The sequence below is a fragment of the Sabethes cyaneus genome, chromosome 2, assembly GCF_943734655.1.
Source record: "Sabethes cyaneus chromosome 2, idSabCyanKW18_F2, whole genome shotgun sequence".
Lineage (NCBI taxonomy): Eukaryota > Metazoa > Arthropoda > Insecta > Diptera > Culicidae > Sabethes > Sabethes cyaneus.
In genome coordinates, this window is record NC_071354.1 from 141,049,651 (window position 1) to 141,069,869 (window position 20,219).

The 20,219-nt window shown below is 39.3% G+C and overlaps 1 protein-coding gene across 6 annotated transcripts in view; it reads left to right on the forward strand.

Moving 5' to 3' along the window:
• LOC128738865 (motile sperm domain-containing protein 2-like) overlaps positions 1 to 15,682 on the forward strand; it is a 44,823-nt gene extending 29,141 nt beyond the window's left edge. For all 6 annotated transcript variants that reach the window (XM_053834314.1, XM_053834315.1, XM_053834317.1 and 3 more), the window contains 4 exons: positions 9,022 to 9,097; positions 9,695 to 9,807; positions 14,694 to 14,891; positions 14,957 to 15,682. In XM_053834314.1, coding sequence (XP_053690289.1) covers positions 9,022 to 9,097; positions 9,695 to 9,807; positions 14,694 to 14,891; positions 14,957 to 15,319 — 750 coding nt within the window. In that variant the 3' untranslated portion in view covers positions 15,320 to 15,682. The remainder of the gene's footprint in view (positions 1 to 9,021; positions 9,098 to 9,694; positions 9,808 to 14,693; positions 14,892 to 14,956) is intronic.
• Positions 15,683 to 20,219: the final 4,537 nt, after the last annotated feature.

Consider the following 20,219-nt stretch of genomic DNA (forward strand, 5'->3'; position numbering starts at 1 on the left):
TCTAGAGCCTTCGAAGGTGTGCTTTTCATTGCTCCGGTTATGGCCATACATGCTAATCGTCGAAGTTTGTTCAACTTTTTAATAGCCGTGGCTCCTGAAGTTTTTGGCCACCATACCCACGAAGCATAAGCTATCCTAGGTCTCACAATGGCGGTGTAGACCCACAACACCATTTTTGGTTTGAGGCCCCATGTTTTTCCCACCATTTTTGAACATACCCATAGGGCAGTGTTTGCCTTACTGATTATTGAATCTAAGTGTGCTTTCCAAGATAATTTGGCGTCTAGGATTACTCCCAGATATTTAACTGAGACGCTACATTTAATTTCTTCTTCCCCAAGGTGCAGAGACTGTAACTTCAGTTTCCTCTTCCTAGTGAAAGGAACAATTGTTGTTTTTGAAGGATTAATGCCCAGGCCTTCTTTACTACACCAAGATAGTGTAAGGTTTAAGGCCCTTTGCATTCTATCCGATATCACTTCGTCGAATTTTCCACGAACCATGATGACTAAATCATCAGCAAAACCCACAGCTTCGAAACCTTTTGCCTCTAAGCTTCTCAGAAGATCATCAACTACCAATGACCAAAGAAGGGGTGAAAGAACCCCTCCTTGTGGGCAACCTTTGGTTGTAGTCAACTCCTAGCTCCGAGGTGATTTGCCTATGTGTGAGCATACTGTGGATCCATTCGACTATACAGTTATCAAACTGTCTTTTCTTCATCGCATTTGCGAATGATAAATAAGAAGCATTATCAAAGGTCCCTTCGATGTCGAGAAATGCGCCTAATGCTGTTTCTTTCGATGAAAGAGACTTTTCAATTTTTGTCACGAGCGTGTGTAGTGCTGTGATTGTAGATTTCCCAGCTTGGTAAGCAAACTGGTGTTTCGATAATGGATATCTAATCATGTATTTAGACTTAATGTATTCATATAATACCTTTTCCATAATTTTCAACAATACTGATGATAAACTAATTGGTCTGAAGGCTTTTGGATGTGATTTGTCACGTTTTCCTGGTTTTGGTATAAATACAACTTTTACCAATCTCCATGTAGACGGAATATGATTTGGTATCAGACTTGCCTTGAAAATCTCGATTAGAGATGGAATTAGCGCTGATTCTCCATTTTGAATCTGCGCTGGGAAAATCCCATCCGCACCTGCCGATTTATAAGGTTGAGAGGATTTCACTGACTGCGTTTTCCATCCTAGCCCTAGTGAAAGCCATCCCTGCGACTCTGGTTGCAATCTCTTTTGTTCTCTCAGATCCCGAAGAGTTTCTTTGAGAACATCCTATATCACAATCAGAGTCCGAGCTGGCAGCAGCATGAACTGAGGAGGATCCCGGAAAGTGAGTCCCCATCATCAAGTCTAGTACTTCAGTCGGGGATTTTGTGAACGAACCGTCATCTTTCTTGAGAGTACCGAGTCCGTTCGAATGATCGTTAGCAAGAGTCTTGTTAAGTCTTGCTAGGATTGCCAAGTGGCCGGTTTTTGGCCGGCCCGACCGGTTTTTCACTAGCAAAGCCGGTGATCGGTCAATCCGGCAAAAAGGCCGGTTTGCCGACATATGAAGCCGGATTTGTACTTTTTACCTGATTTTTTAAATTTTCTGATAAATTTATTAGTAGGTATCCTGAGCAGTGGTTCATTGCAGATACACTTAAGTCTTTTTTACACGGTTTGTTTTTTCGATTACTCGAAAACGGTGCAGCTAAGTGTCGTGTCCGTCGGTTATTTCCAACTGAACCCTCCGGAATACGGAACAACGTCCGTCAAAGTCTACGTTCGTCCAAAAACTGACTTGTTTAGAGCATGCTATATCATGCCACAGTATGCGTAAGTCTCATATTGAACGATTCATTTCTCTCCTTGTCTCTCATCGTTCGTATGACGGTATTCTTCCTATGCAAGGGGTTTCAGTTACACTCAAGTAAATAATTCAGTTTCATTAGATTTGTTTTACGCTGATTCATCTAACTCGGCTCGTTCCCTACATTCACCCCCTCCTCTACTCTTCTGATTAATTGACCAAAAAAACTTATGACCATCATCATTTTTGACATCCGCATCGTTTTAATCATTACCACTATCAATTTCGTCATTACCATTACCATCATCATAATTAAAATCGTTAACATAAGTAAAATCGTTAACATAATTGGAATCATCAACATCATCAAAACGTTCAAAATCATCATTCACGCCATCGAAATAATTAAAATCAACATCTATATCAACATCTTCATCAAATAGTCATCATTATCTAAACCGTCAACATTATCCACGACTTCAAAATCATCAGCATCATCAAAATGATCAAAATGATTATCATCCAGGTCAACAAAACTAACATCATTGAAATAACCAAATCGTCAATATCGTCTGCATATTTTTCGACATTACCATCATCATTTACGTCATTATCACTATCATTTTTATCGTCATCATTTTCTATCATCAATACTATCATTGTCGTCATTACCATTATCATTTTCGTTATTACCCTCATCATTTTCGTCATTACCATTGCTATTTTGGCATTACCATCGTCATTTTCGTTATTAGCATCATCGCTTTCGTTTCGTCTTTACAATCATCTCTTTCATCAGATTCGTCATTGCCATCATCATTTACTTCATTTCTATCTTTATATTCGTCATTACAGCCATCACATACGTCAGATTCGATATTACCATAATCATTTACCTCATTTTCATCATCACTTTAGTCATTATTATAATTATTTTCTTCATTGCAATCCTTACTTTCAATATCACCAGAATCAGTTTTGTCATTACCATAATTATTTCCGTCATTGCAATCATCATTTTCATCATCAGCTCTCAGGGAAACCTTCGCACACAAGCGATTTTCTACAGGCCAGATCAAACTACGTATATCAGCGTGTTTCAGTAAACTATTCTATTTCTACCTTCCTAGAGGCACGCGAATCACACTCGAAGCATATGCAAAAAGTAGCCCTCACAGAGGCAGCTAAAAGATATCAGGATCAGATTCGTGTTTTTCGACGAAGCATATGCAAAAAGTAGCCCTCACAGAGGCAGCTAAAAAAATAACCAGATGCATACAAGCATCTTTTCAACTTTCTCCGATGAACGTTTACCAGACACCGCTAATACGCCCAAACCACCGTATTCCGAAAAGGCAGGTGCACACAAGCGAGTTACTAAAAGTCCCTCTCAGGGGAGCAATCGCATACAAACAAATTTGCACTGTCTTCCCAGAGGCGATCAAACTACGCATACCAGCGTGTTTCAGCACGCGAATCACACACAAAGCATATACAAAAAGTCGCCCTTACAGAGGCAGCTAAAAAATAACCAGATGCGCACAAGCATCTTTTCAACTTTCTCAGATGAACTTTGCCAGACGCTACTAATACGCGCACACCAGCGTATTCCAATAAAGTCTGGCGCACACAAGCGAGTTACTAAAAGTCCAACTCAGGGGAGCTTTCGTACACAAACGATTTCGCACAGCCTTCTCAGAGGCGATCAAACAACGCATACCAGCGTGTTTCAGCACGCGAATCACACACAAAGCATTTGCAAAAAGTCGCCCTTACAGAGGCAGCTAAAAAATAACCAGATGCGCACAAGCATCTTTTCAATTTTCTCAAATAGACCTTTGCCAGACGCCACTAATTCGCGCACACCAGCGTATTCCTATAATAGTAAGACGCACACAAGCGAGTTACAAAAATCTCTCTCAGGGGAGCTATCGTACACAAACGATTATGCACAGCCTTCCCAGAGGCGATCAAACTACGCATACCAGCGTGTTTCAGTAAACCATTCTGCCTTCCCGGAGGCACGCGAATCATAATCGCAAATCACACGCAAAAAATACGCATGTGCAAAAAGTCGCCCTCACAGAGGCAGTTCAAAAACCAGCCAGATGCGCACAAGCATCTTTTCAATTTTCTCAAATAGACCTTTGCCAGACGCCACTAATTCGCGCCCACCAGCGTATTCCAATAATAGTAAGACGCACACAAGCGAGTTACTAAAAATCCCTCTCAGGGGAGCTATCGTACACAAACGATTTCGCACAGCCTTCCCAGAGGCGATCAAACTACGCATACCAGCGTGTTTCAGTAAACCATTTTGCGCGTAATCCGCGCACACCAGCGTATTCCAACAAAATAAGACGCATACAAGAGCGAGTTACTAAAAGTCCCTCTCAAAGGAGCTATCGTATGCAAACGATTTTGCACAGCCTTCCCAGAGGCGATTAAACTACGCATACCAGCGTGTTTCAGTGAACCATTCTGCCTTCCCGGAGGTACGCAATCACACACGCAAAACACATATGTTCAAAAAACAGCCTTCACAGAGGCAGTTCAGAAAACAGCCAGATGCGCACAAGCATCTTTTCGCGCACACCAGCGTATTCCAATAAAGTAAGACGCACACAAGCGAGTTACTAAAAGTCCCTCTCAGGGGAGCTATCGTATGCAAACGATTTTGCACAGCCTTCCCAGAGGCGATTAAACTACGCATACCAGCGTGTTTCAGTAAACCATTCTGCCTTCCCGGAGGCACGCGAATCATACTCGCAAATCACACACGCAAGCATGTGCAAAAAACAGCCCTCACAGAGGCAATTCCGAAGCAACCAGATGCGCACAAGCATCTTTTCGCGCACACCAGCGTATTGCAATAAAGAAAGACGCACACAAGCGAGTTACTAAAAGTCCCTCTCAGGAGAGCTATCGTACACAAACGATTTTGCACAGCCTTCCCAGAGGCGTTCAAACTACGCATACCAGCGTGTTTCAGCAAACCATTCTGCCTTCCCGGAGGCACGCAATCACACACGCAAAAAAACACATATGTTCAAAAAACAGCCTTCACAGAGGCAGTTCAGAAAACAGCCAGATGCGCACAAGCATCTTTTTTAATTTTCTCGAACAGGCGTTTGACAGACGCCACTATTATATTCAACTTAACATACTCACAATTTGGGAGCACTACGCCAATGTCGTGTCCGTCGGTTATTTCCAACTGAACCCTCCGGAATACGGAACAACGTCCGTCAAAGTCTACGTTCGTCCAAAAACTGACTTGTTTAGAGCATGCTATATCATGCCACAGTATGCGTAAGTCTCATATTGAACGATTCATTTCTCTCCTTGTCTCTCATCGTTCGTATGACGGTATTCTTCCTATGCAAGGGGTTTCAGTTACACTCAAGTAAATAATTCAGTTTCATTAGATTTGTTTTACGCTGATTCATCTAACTCGGCTCGTTCCCTACATTCACCCCCTCCTCTACTCTTCTGATTAATTGACCAAAAAAACTTATGACCATCATCATTTTTGACATCCGCATCGTTTTAATCATTACCACTATCAATTTCGTCATTACCATTATAATTACCATTACCATCATCATAATTAAAATCGTTAACATAAGTAAAATCGTTAACATAATTGGAATCATCAACATCATCAAAACGTTCAAAATCATCATTCACGCCATCGAAATAATTAAAATCAACATCTATATCAACATCTTCATCAAATAGTCATCATTATCTAAACCGTCAACATTATCCACGACTTCAAAATCATCAGCATCATCAAAATGATCAAAATGATTATCATCCAGGTCAACAAAACTAACATCATTGAAATAACCAAATCGTCAATATCGTCTGCATATTTTTCGACATTACCATCATCATTTACGTCATTATCACTATCATTTTTATCGTCATCATTTTCTATCATCAATACTATCATTGTCGTCATTACCATTATCATTTTCGTTATTACCCTCATCATTTTCGTCATTACCATTGCTATTTTGGCATTACCATCGTCATTTTCGTTATTAGCATCATCGCTTTCGTTTCGTCTTTACAATCATCTCTTTCATCAGATTCGTCATTGCCATCATCATTTACTTCATTTCTATCTTTATATTCGTCATTACAGCCATCACATACGTCAGATTCGATATTACCATAATCATTTACCTCATTTTCATCATCACTTTAGTCATTATTATAATTATTTTCTTCATTGCAATCCTTACTTTCAATATCACCAGAATCAGTTTTGTCATTACCATAATTATTTCCGTCATTGCAATCATCATTTTCATCATCAGCTCTCAGGGAAACCTTCGCACACAAGCGATTTTCTACAGGCCAGATCAAACTACGTATATCCTACCGACTGCGCCAATGTCGTGTCCGTCGGTTATTTCCAACTGAACCCTCCGGAATACGGAACAACGTCCGTCAAAGTCTACGTTCGTCCAAAAACTGACTTGTTTAGAGCATGCTATATCATGCCACAGTATGCGTAAGTCTCATATTGAACGATTCATTTCTCTCCTTGTCTCTCATCGTTCGTATGACGGTATTCTTCCTATGCAAGGGGTTTCAGTTACACTCAAGTAAATAATTCAGTTTCATTAGATTTGTTTTACGCTGATTCATCTAACTCGGCTCGTTCCCTACACTAAGGAACTATTTACAATCTACGTGAGGAATGTCGAGCTACTCCCAAATGTATTGAGAAATAAATAAATGGTCTCTAAGTTACCCCGTTCTTAATACTCAAAAAACTAAATCGTGTAAAAAAAGTACTTGAGTGTAGCTAGTTTTGCAGTGACAATACCTTGCTTCTGGCGGTAATATACATTAAATTGTCCACTAGCGCCAGAAGCAGGTTGTTACTACCTCCAATTGTCCATTCAATGTTCGGTGTGGTTGCGACTGTGATGTCCTGCCGTTCGTCTCCACTGACTACTCATCATCCCATTTACACGGAAAACTGTCAACGGTTACATCTACCGGCGACTAGACACATTTACACATTCCAGGCAAATCCTTTAATATACTATAAATACAAAAATGCCACAGCGACCTGACTGGGGAGCCCCCTCCCTGGCATTTTTTTGAAGACGGGACCGACCGGCCGGTTTTTTGTAATTTTCAGACTTGGCAACCCTAAGTCTTGCCACAATTGGAGTACTTTCAATGCTTTCACAATCGTGTACCCAAGATTTCCTTTTTGATCGTCTTAGTTCTTTGCTATATTCGGTTAGAGCTCTCCTATATTGAGTCCAGTCCGCAGTAATCTTTGCTCTATTGAACAGTTTTCGCGCCATTTTGCGAAGCCGTTCGAGCCTTCTGTTCCACCAGGGAACATTCCTAGTTGAAGTAACCCTTATAAGTGGAAAATTACTGTTATAAGCAGAGACTATCGTTTGGTTTAAGATTTTTGAGGCCGACTCAAGTTGTTGAACCGACCTAATTCTTGTAGTGAGGTTTTTCGATTCGAGCTCAAGCGCATACTGATCCCAGTTGGTTTTCCTAGGATCTCGATATGGGACCTGTGACACTAGGCCACCCAATTCTGTATTTTCTCCGAAATTACTGGACTGCACAGGGTCAGGTCCAAGACTTCCTCCCTGATAGCATTTATGAATGTAGGTTCATTGCCTCTATTAGCAATATAGATATTGTTTGACGAGAGAAATTCTAAAAGGCACTCACCTCGATTGTTGATGTCAGTACTTCCCCACAGAGTGTGATGAGCGTTGGCATCACAGCCGGTGATAAAGTCTTTGTTGACTTCTCTGCAGTATTTTACAAACGCCGCAACCTCTTGAGTGGAAGTCTCAGGACAATCACCAGGAAAATATGCCGATGCTATGATAATATCGGATTTTCCCCTGGCGGTTGGTACCTCAACTCTGATCGCGACGATGTCTCGTTTAATGAACTCTGTAATGGCAAAACAATTAATATTTGCATTAACCAGGACAGCAGCTCTCGGAGAGTCATGCTTGTCATCATAGTATAACTTACATGTTCTTGTTTGAATACCTTGTATTCTTCCTTTGTAATGTGGTTGCTAAGTTATGTGGTTTCGAACAATAATGTGTTTATTGCCGTAGGACTACGTCTTACCGCAGGGTGTCAATAACTTATTTGCACCGGACGGATAGCTCTTGGCGGACTTTTTAATGCGTAAGGTTTTCCGTCAGATCCACAAGAGTAAAGAGTGGCACAAATGGTTTCGAAGTGGTGAAAATAGAGGACACTGGTACGAAAAGGCATGTAATATTGTTGTTGCAGTTGAAAACCGTAATAATCGACGTGCGAAATTCGGTTTTATTCTTGTTCTGTGTGTCGCAACTACGTCGCACGTGGTGCGCTGTGATCGCACATTGATGCGCTATACAGCGCACCATGTGCGACGTAGTTGCGACACTCAGAACAAGAATAAAACCGAATGTCGCGAGTCGATTATTTCGGTTTTCAACTGCAACAACAATACATCCGAGAAGTGACAGGTTTATCCCGATTCACCTGGCAGCCCTGCTTTTTGTACAATGTTGCACCTTGCACGCAAGCCTCACAGAGCTGTCAATTAACGTGTGCCAACTGTCAAGTGAACGCCTGCGAGAAAAGATGAAAATAACAAGTCAATGTCGCTAGTTGACTGGCAAAATTTATCATTCTGGGATAGTGAAAATTGAAAAGTGCAGCGCACAATCAAATGTTTCGCTGTTTTATAAAAATATGTTTTTATGTTGTACAGTGATGTTTTTAGTTAATGAAAAACCGTTTTAAGACTTTGTGTATTGTTCAGAAATATTTTACGAAATCTAACACCGCCAAGTGAAAAATTATTGCTCACTCTTTTTTGTTGAAAAGTTATTCCGAGATTGTGCTTCTACTTTATCCCAGCAAACGCTGATCAAGTTCGACGACTTCGCTTGTGTCTATTTTTACGTGACATAATAAAATTATTGTCTGTATCAGAACTCGCAAACCAAAACGGTACAATTTTGCTATCCGGAAAGGGTCAGAAATTGATTGTTGATTTTACCTTGCAAAGAACTGCGCGTAAGACATTTCTTTTACTATATTTATGAACATGTTTGATAAAATTGAAACATCTACTTGAATTCAGTAGTGAAATGAAAAAATAAATTGTAGTTATATTAACAGTCGCCTCTATGTTATAGGTTCATTTCGCCAACCTCAGTCCGCAGGATTCCCCGATGAACGAGTCGTCAAACACAAATTTTGAAAACGTTGACGGTAAGTTTGAGCGAAGTAAAAGCTAATTTTTGGCTACCACTATTAATATTAATGACTAGAGCGAAAAAGTTGAGGACGGACAAGGCTCAAAAGTATTTCGTTGGCTCTGTTCACTTACTGATTTCCTGCGTTATCTTGAGACTCTGAAAAAATGTTTAAATAATGTCATGTTTTTTTTTATTATCTAGTATTTAATTGAGCAATGAAGTATGAAATTGAAGCCTAAAAATAAATACATTCAACTGCACGTAAAGTATAATAAAAGAAAATAAATTAGCGTGATCCATGAAGCAAAGGGTTGACGTAGAATTAACGGATGTGAAGCGACAACAGCTAAAACAATCATTCAGAAGCGAGCTTTATTTTCTATCCCCACGAAAACACTGTTGCAAAGTGTGGGCTTGTTTATCTATTCGTTATTATCAGACCGTCAATTATTTGCTATCGTTGGTCGCTGATTAAATGTACTCTGGACACAAAGCTTTAGCCCGCCCTGCAATAATCTTCCAAACGCGTCACAATAGAGAGAGAGTTTCATACATAAAATAAATCAACACCACACCGATTTTTTTATTTGTCTTGATTGTTTTATTTTAGGCGAGATGTTACGAATATTTCCACAGACCTCAATCCAATTTACTAGGTCCGGCAGCGAACTGGTAGGCAATGTGGAGATCCTCAATATTAATCCGGAAACAGTAACTTACAAGGTAAGCAAACACACGGTGTTTTTGACACTAATCTATACCTATAAATAAGGATTTCTGTCTGTCTGTCTGTCCGTATGTTCCTTATAGAATCGAAAACTACTAAACCAATCGGCATGAAAATATGCATGTAGAGGTTTTTTGGGGCCAGGAAAGGTTTTAGTGATGGTTAGAAACCCCTCCCCCCATTAAGAGGGGGGGCTCCGATACAAATGAAACACATATTTCTCCATAACTCGACAACTAATCAAGCAAATAGAACAAAATTTGGCATGTGGGTGTTTTCGGTGACAAGAATTTATTCTATGGTAAATTGAGACCCCTCCCCTCTTTATAAGGGGAATTATAACACCTCTCCTCTTTAAAAGGGGGGGCTTCCATACAAATTTCCTCATAACTCGAGAACTAATCAAGCAAATGGAACCAAATTTGGCATGTGAAGGTTTTCGAGGGCAAGAATATTTTCTATAGTAAATTAGGACCCCTCCCCACTTTAAGAGGGGGGCTCCTGTACCAAAGAAACACAATTTTCCTCATAACTCGAGAACTAATCAAGCAAATGGAACCAAATTTGACACGTGGGTGTTTTTGGAGACAAAAATTTTTTCTATGATGAACTGGGACCCTTCCTCACTTTAGGAGGGGGGGCTCCTATACAAATGAAATACAAATTTCCTCATAACTCGAGAGCTAATCAAGCAAATGAAACCAAATTTGGCATGTGAAAGTTTTCGAGGGCAAAAATATTTTCTATGGTGAATTAGGACCCCTCCCAACTTTAAGAGGGGGGCTCCTGTACCAAAGAAACACAATTTTCCTCATAACTCGAGAAGTAATTAAGCAAATGGAACCAAATTTGGCATGTGAGTGTTTTTGGAGACAAAAATTTTTTCTATGATGAATTGGGACCCCTACCCGTTTTAGGAGGGGGGGATCCTATACACATGAAATACAAATTTCCTCATAACTGAAGAACTAATCAAGCAAATGGAACAAAATTTAGCATGTGAAAAATTTCGAGGGCAAGAATATTTTCTATGGTGAATTAGGACCCCTCCCAACTTTAAGAGGGGGGGCTCCTATACAAACGAAATACAAATTACCTCATAACTCGAGAACTAATCAAGCAAATGGAACAAAATTTGGCAAGTGGGTGTTTTTGGAGACATTATTTTTTTCTATGATGAATTGAAACCCCTCCCCACTTTAGGAAGGGGGGCTCCTATACAAAGGAAATGCAAATTTCCTCACAACTCGAGAATTAATCAAGCAAATGGAACCAAATTTGGCATGTGCCAGTTTTCTAGGACATGAATATATTCTATAGTGAATTAGAACCCCTCCCCACTTTAAGAGGGGGGGCTCCTATACAAACGAAATACAAATTTCCTCATAACTCGAGAACTAATCAAGCAAATGGAACCAAATTTGGCATGTGAAAGTTTTCGAGCGCAAGTATATTTTCTATGGTGAATTGGGACCACTCCCAACTTTAAGAGGGGGGGGCTCCTATACAAACGAAATACAAATTTCCTCATAACTCGAGAACTAATCACGCAAATGGAACCAAATTTGGCACGTGGGTGTTTTTGGAGACAAAAATTTTTTCTATGATGGATCGGGACCCCTACCTACTTTAGGAGGGGGGGCTCCTATACAAATGAAATTCAAATTTCCTCATAACTCGAGAACTAATCAAGCAAATAGAACCAAATTGGGCATGTGGAGGTTTTTGGAGGCAAAAATATTTTCTATGGTGAATTAGGACCCCTCCCAACTTTAAGAGGGGGTGCTTCTACACAAATGAAATACAAATTTCCTCATAATTCGAGAACTAATCAAGCAAATGGAACCATATTTGGCATGTGGGTGTTTTTGGAGGCAACCATTTTTTCTATGATGAATTAGGACCCCTTACCTTTTTAAGAGGGGGGCTCTCATACAAACGAAATACAAATTTCCTCATAACACTAGAACTAATCAAGCAAATGGAACCAAATTTATCATGTGGGTGTTTTTGTAGGCAAGAATATTTTCTATGGTATATTTTCTGTGGATTTCCCAACTTTAAGAGGGGGGGGGGGCTCCTATACAAATGAAAAACAAATTTCCTCATAACTCGAGAACTAATCAAGCAAATGGAACCAAATTTGACATGTAAGTGGTTTTGGACGCAAGATTTTTTTGTATGGTGAATTGAGACCCCTCTCTTCTTTAGAAAGCGAGTTATGGCCCATCTCCCCTTTAAGAGGGTGGGCTTCCATACAAATGAAATGCAAATTTCCTCTTATCTCGAGAACTAATCAATCGAATGGAACCAAATTTGGCATGTGGGAGTTTTAGATGGCAGAAGTTTTTTCTATGGTGAATTACGACCCCTTCCCCTTTTAAGAGGGGAGCTCCCATACAAATGAAATTCAAATTTCCTTATAACTTGAGAACTAATCAAGCAAATGGAACCAAATTTGGCATGTGGGAGATTTTGGAGTCTTGAATTTATTTTACGATAGTTAGAAACCTCTCACCCCTGTGGTAGGGGGATGTGGACTCTCATACAAATAAAACAGAAATTTTTAGACTAATCTCAAGATTTTAGTCTTGACCTTGGAATGAGGTCATACATATATTAATATTTTTTTTTTTGAAACGATGGTTCTACAATTGATGAAGGGACGGTAGGGGAATGAAATGAAAATTTTTGGTGAAGGAGGGGGAAGATCGGAAAGGAAGGGGGGGGGGGTATTGGTAGCTATGCTTGACAAGTAGTCATTTTGACTCCTACCTTTTGTCCAATGCTGGAAGGTGCATGAGTCGAACCAAGCTGTAATCTGAGATTATAACCGGGTGTTGTGGGTTCGAATCCGGTTATAATCTCAGATTACAGCTTGGTTCGACTCATGCACCTTCCAGCATTGGACAAAAGGTAGGAGTCAAAATGACTACTTGTCAAGCATAGCTACCAATACCCCCCCCCCCCTTCCTTTCCGATCTTCCCCCTCCTTCACCAAAAATTTTCATTTCTTTCCCCTACCGTCCCTTCATCAATTGTAGAACCATCGTTTCAAAAAAAATACAGAAATTTTTGCGAAACTCAAAAACTAATCGAACTCGAGAAATTCGAGACTCTTCCATAAAACATTAGTCAATACAAGACCACAAAAACTATCTATAGTAACACTAGATCATTCAGGACGAGACGGTCGCGAGTGTTGCCGGTGACCCGCCGTCGGAAGCGCCGCCCACTGGGGGGCTTGCAAAACTTGAGATTGTGACAAAGATCATCTGAGATTCATGATTTATGTACAACACAGGTTAATTTGTGGCAATACGAAGTTTGTCGGGTCAGCTAGTATGTAAATAGTATAAACAAGCAAACGTCCGTAAAGCCTATCGCATTTCTTAACTATCACTAAATTTATGTCTCGCTAAAGACGTTCACTTTCACCTATTTAACACATCGTGTCAGCTCTCTGCTTTAACCAAAACCTTTCACTCAAGGGCTTCCCAGTTGGCTTCGAGGTATGACGCTGCCTAATAAGCCAGTCATCGTATGTTCGAATCTCGGCTGGGAGAGGCTATTAGGATCAATAGGGTCGTAGCAACTGGCCCTGCAATTGTCCTGTACTCTAACAGCTGGCTGCGAAGTCTATCGTATAAAAACAGAAGGTCAAGTTTCGATAACGGAATGTAGCATCTACGCTTTGCTTTGGTATTCAAGAGTATTTAAAAAAACAGGTCCAAGTCACCTAATTTTTTCTGTTTTATAAATAACTAGCTGACCCGACAAACTTAGTATTGCCACAAATTAACCTTCCTAATGCATTAGAAAAAAGTTACATATTATGCATTAGGGTCGAAAACGACCCAAGTTTTGAAATTGCTCTCATTCATCCATTTTCAATCCGAATTTCGTTTTCTTTACCTCGTTTGAAAGCTATGGCCAAAAACTAGCACCCAAGGTATGTTGGGGAATATTTGTTGACAGATGGCCACTTCTGCGTCGGTTCCGGAACACCCACTACCAGGTCCCGGGGGACATTTTTATATTTTGAGATAATTCATTTTGCGGCACATCAAATCACATTGGCTTGATAAAATAAGATTAATGGAAGTGCAATGGGAACATTTTGGACCCAAGCGGCCATTTCCTTATTGGTTCTGGAACATCCGGTACCCGGTTTTTGAGGACAATTTTAAATTTTAGGATGATTTATCTTGCGACACGTCAAATTACATCAGCTTGATAACGTAAGACTATTGAAAGTATAATAAAGACATTTTGAAGGCAAATGGGTACATCAGCATTGGTCCCGGAACATCCGGTACCCGGGTTTTGGGGCCATTTTTGTATTTTAGGATAACCCATCTTGCGACACATCAAATCACATCGGCTTGATTTAATAAGACTGATGAAAATAAAATAAGGTCATTTGGAAGCCAAATGGCCATTTTACCATCGGTTCCGGAACATCCGGTACCTGGTTCCGCGGGATATTTTTGGATTATGAAATAATTCATCTTGCGGCACATGAAATCACAACGCCTATGTCACAGCCATATGTCAAATTTTGTTCCATTTGCTTGATTAGTTCTCGAATTATGCAGAAATTTGTGTTTCATTTGTATGAGAGCCCCCCTCTTAGTGGAGGGAGGGCCCTCTAACCATCATAAGAATCTTCCCTGGCCCCAAAAACCCCTACATGCAAATTTTCACGCCGATCGGTTCAGTAGTTTTCGATTCTATAAGGAACATACCGACAGACAGACAGACAGAAATCCATTTTTATAGGTATAGATTTGCAAAGATAATCAATCATGCATATGTTTCCTGTGTAAAGTTTATACAAACACATTTAATCCGTTCCTGCTGTAATTTCTAAAATTTTCAGATCAAAACAACTGCGCCAGACAAATTTCGTGTTAAGCCTAGCAGCGGGGTCCTATCAGCAGGTGAAACTGTTACTATTAATGTAGTACTTCAGCAAGGCCAACAAATCAACACAATCAACCGGGAAAAGTTTTTGGTCATGTGCATGGAATTGAGTAACGATGCATCTAACACACATGATCTGGCCGAGCTTTGGAAGGTAATTTTAAGCCTTAGTGTCTAATTAGTATTTTTGTTAAACGATATTTCCAATATGCATTCTAGAATACCCCCGTAAACAGTTCATCGGTGGAGCAACACCGATTGAAGTGTGCACTGCCGGCTACTCTGGACGATGGCAGTATGCGCAATGGGATGCCTACGTATGGCAGCGGAGTAGGTGGCGGCGATATGTACGGCGCAGGCGTCGGCGGTGCCGCTTTTAGTGGTGATAAACAATTTTCGCATGTTCAACAAGTTGTGTCGCAGTTAAATGATACAACTCATCGGCTGGAATCGCAGGTCAAGTTCAACCAGACGCTCCAATGGATCTCACTGGTGTTAATTTTGCTGCTGTCTATTGTAATTGTGTATATTTTGAAAGCTGAAATTAAGAATGCTACTTCGGAGTATTGTTTGAAGCATTAGAAAGTCCCATGACCGCATCTGCTGCATTACGTTTAGACAAACACAAAGGATGTGGGTAGTTCACAATATTTGTTCTGCAAAACTTCTTTTTCTGTCGACATAGATAGAGCTTATTCTTCGTTTTTCCGATTATCCACATAAGTGCATTTGAAATTACTTTGATATTTTCTTTCATTCATTTTCTTGTTATCCTATAATTTAAAGAAACATGTAATAATTAGTTATGGATAGGCGGTAAGGCATGGTAAAATGTTTTGTACAAAATTCATCAATGGTTTTAACATAGCATTTGTTAGCGGTAATACAATTAGTTGTGTAGTAACAATATATTATATGACAAGAATAAATGATAAATGGTTTGTTAGAGAGAATCATATTTTCGTGATATTACTGATAAACAAATTAGCATCGATGACCTTTGATCAAATGAATAAATTGTAATTGTAATCAGGCTCGATGGCCCGATTACTGGGCTCAATTTTGATTCATTTGACAGTACCGTCTCAGCCAAACAAAATTTGAAAAAAATATATGGGACATTTGTAGAACTTGCTATTATTACCTACAATATTGCTGTATCTTTTGTACTTACCGGGCAACAATGCTGCTACCTGGTTGGTAGCCGAGTCATTTGATTGCCAACGGAGTAACAGTTATATGACATTGTCAATGCAAAATAGCCTTGCTTTATACAGCAAAACTGTATAACTAGCTCTACAAATATCCCAAACCGATCTATAACATTTTCATTTCTTCTGACTGAGACGGTGATCAAGCCATCCCTCATTGTAATTAACGTAAAATCGAGGCAAATAGACGAAAATCTCCGTAGATCTGCAGATGTGTTCGGTTTTTCTGCAAATACGGATCCGTAGACAAAATTTACGGAATTCTGAATTTTCAAATCACTGTGGAATTCACCTCCACTAGCAGCTTAGAGCCGGGCTAGCTCGTGCTGTATCATGAACTTCTCTCCATCGTACTCGTTCCTTGGCTACACATCACCAGCTCGTTGAACGTAGCGACAACTAGTCAAGTAATCTAGCACGCTGGATCTCTCTATTCCGGGTGCTGGTGGTGTCCTTTAAGAGAACAGATTTCGCTGGCCCGGCATCCTTGCGACAAGGCCGGCCGATCATAGGCTCTCGACTTTCGCCAAGTGTACGACAGGAGTTTCAATGTAGTGCAGCCCGTGCCACTCCGTCAAAAATATTCTGCAACACCATTCGTTCAAAAACGGCAATTGTGCACCTAAGCAGTCTCAAGTCCGTAAAGGACTACCGCTCTGACTATCGTTTTGTACTGTGATACAAATCCGTATTCGTACGGTACCTTGCAGATTTCGTTTTTCTACATTCGAAAGTTTAACAGAAATTTTAGGGACATGTTATTCAAGTAAAATCATAGTGTCAGATGTTAATTTTAAGGTATGATATCAGGTTTTGGAAAAATGGTTTTTATTTATCTGAAAAAATATTATAATGAATGTATGAAAAAATCCACTCAAATCCATATTCGTACGGGCTTCGAATTAACAGTTTTGATTTCGCAGATGTGGCTTAATTTCAAAGATTAGCATTTAGTATGGTATCCCTTGGTCATTACAACTGCCTTTATTCGTTTTGGAATGCTGTCTACCAGTTTTTCGAGTATTCGGTGGGAATTTGGTCCCATTCGTCCATTAAGTACTTTCTAAGATCGTTTTTGCTAGAAATTTAATGGTTTCTAACTTTTTTGCAGAAATATTCCAAAAGGTTTTCAATGGGATTGATGTCTGGAGATGTTGTGGTAGAGTATCAATAAGTTTTGAGCAGTTGTAAAGTAACCATGTGGATTTCTCCAGCATATTTAGGGTTACCAGTTGTTCAAATTAAAAGCTAACCCCGTTAGTTTGCATGAGGAATCGTTCAAACGAAGGGGGGTCCACTGTATAACCTAGAATATTTCGGAAAATCGAAAAACAGTTTTATTTGTTAACCATCAGTTTACTAAATGTATCCTCGTGAATAGACCAAATCAAGGTGACGTCATCTGGCAGATACTGGCGCCCTTGTTTACAAACAGACCGCAGAGTCCAAAAAAGTTTCAGCTGTTTAAACGGCAAGTTTGTTGTTTAAACCGAGTTTAAACAGCATTAGGACTAAATTTAAAAGCTATTATGTCTGTTAAATGTTAAAACACACGCTTCATTCGCTATAAACGGAAAAGAAAGTTTTCCAAAATGTAAACAAGGGCGCCAGTATCTGTCAATTGACGGTATGATGATTTGGTCTATATTGTAGACAATAACAAATTCTAGAAACGCCCCATACACTTGCCCATACATCACTTTTCCAAATTTTGCTTGGCTGAGATGCAGTAATCAAAAGAGCAAAATCGAAGCAAAAATTGTATGCCAAGCCTGGCCAGATGACGTCACCTTGATTTGGTCTATAGACCAAATCATCATACCGTCAATTGACAGATACTGGCGCCCTTGTTTACATTTTGGAAAACTTTCTTTTCCGTTTATAGCGAATGAAGCGTGTGTTTTAACATTTAACAGACATAATAGCTTTTAAATTTAGTCCTAATGCTGTTTAAACTCGGTTTAAACAACAAACTTGCCGTTTAAACAGCTGAAACTTTTTTGGACTCTGCGGTCTGTTTGTAAACAAGGGCGCCAGTATCTGCCAGATGACGTCACCTTGATTTGGTCTATAGACCAGCGTTGTCATCTCTCAAAGTAAATTGATATATACCAGGTATATGACAATGCGAGCTGTCATATACACTTTGCACTAACACATCTACACTAGTTCTGAGATTTCGAGCATTTTGTATGGAAAATTAGTTAATTTTTTAAAAAAATCGTTGGATACGCAAGATTTGTCTTTTTTTTCTTACAGCTTTTATGTTTATGCTTAGAACATTATTTCTAGTATGTATTGCGATTATTATCTAAAATTTTTCTTTCATCGGTTTAGTTGTGCGCCTAACAGTTGCGCGCAGCTCTGTTCTGGTTGCTCGCAGTCAAAGTATCTCTTTTACACTCTTACGAAATCTCGTAAGAAACTGTCAACGCAAGAGTGATGAGAAAAACAACAATATTTCTCTCTTGCTCATCAGCTGAATGCTAGGGTATAGCATTCGTGTTTGCCCGTTCAAACATGGACAAATTTTTCACAAACGCAATCAGCATTTAAATTTTATCATTTTCGGTTAACGTAAGACATTGTAACTGTGTTGTTTGTAAGTCTGTACGTAATAGGACAAAACAAATGTTATCTAAGCAAAGAATAAGAGCATAAACATAAAAAACTTACACGTGCTTACACTGTCAATAATATATGATTTACCTTTGCGCACAACTATATTAAACTGGAAAACAAAATATTTTCTCGGGAAGCACAATATTTTCATGAATACAATGAAGTGCAACATTCCAAATTGCAAGCGGAATTTTTTTCGTCAAAGTGATATCAAGATGTCTCAAAGAAATGTCCTTATATCGCTTTCCTACAAGTAGTAACACAAAAAAGAAATTCTTTAAAATGTTCGGACATGATTGTTCAATAAGCAGCATGAGCAACATTGTAATCCGCCCGCGATATTTTTCGTCTGATTTCTGGTAAGCTTTTAAAGTGTTAATTATCATCTAAGACTGTTTTGTAGCAATCTAAGATTGCTTTTTATGGTTTTCTACGTAGTGTTGAGACAAGAGCATATATATCAAACAACGTGAGCGGGCAAATTTATGATAAAAAGGTATCATCTTGGAACAGTGACTTCAACTTAAGAATTTTCAAGCAGTAGCACAAGCATCTATTCGAATAAAAGTATTATTTAAAAGAAGATATCAGAGGCAGATATTCAAGAGCACCATGCAAGCAAAATGTTGGACGGAACGTGTTTTAATTTAAGCAACCGTATACCGTATTGATCGTGAAGTATTAGAAACATTAATTCATTTTTCAATTGCACATCGAAATAGTTAGTCACCCATGTTCTCAAATTTTATACGCATAATTCAAGAAGGCTACAAGTGCAAATGACTTTAAAATATATTCCTTACATTTCATTGTAAATGTTCAAATATTTCTCTGGAATAATATAGCTGCATTCATTAATTACAATTAATTTAGTTTTAATTTTCATGCAAGTTCCACCATATTTCAGAACTATTTCTTCTTCTTTCTACACACACTGATGCAACCCTCGATGGTCACATACCTGGTATATATCAATTTACTTTGGTCATCTCTACCATCATGATGCTTACTAGAGTGACTGTATACAGAGTGGCGACAATGTCAAAATTGGAATGATAATTATCTGTCAGTGTCATTCCAATCGAGCATACGACCTATCCAACGCGTATGCAGGAAAGAGAAAGAAAAACCTTGGAAAAACCGCATTGCATACATTTGGGATGACTTGTCGCCACTCTGTATATAGTCACTCTAATGCTTACTTTATGTGCTTTGGTCGAAAATTTTTGATGGTTCGGTTTGAACTAAAATCTAAGTACTGTACAAAAGTTTTGTGTTAGATTTTTAATAATATGGAAACATAAACACTAATATCTGCCGTTGTGTTAAGGCCTAAACAGAATGCTGCGTCAACGCATCCGTCAGCCTCAATTTGACAGTAAACCCATGGGAAAACTGTCAGAATAACGCTGACGGACGCGTTGACGCAGCATTTTGTTTGGCCCTTTAGTCGCTTCTTTACCTTTCAGTACAAACAAATAGACATAACTCTTAGAAGAAAAATCAACAAAAATTATCGTACCTCACATTTGTCGACCAACATTTGCAAAGGGCGGATAAGCCAACAGTCAAACAGAACGAGTGAGAGTTCATTTTCCTATGCTGCTCCAGCAAAAACATTTAGCCTGAACACTAGCACCATCTATGAT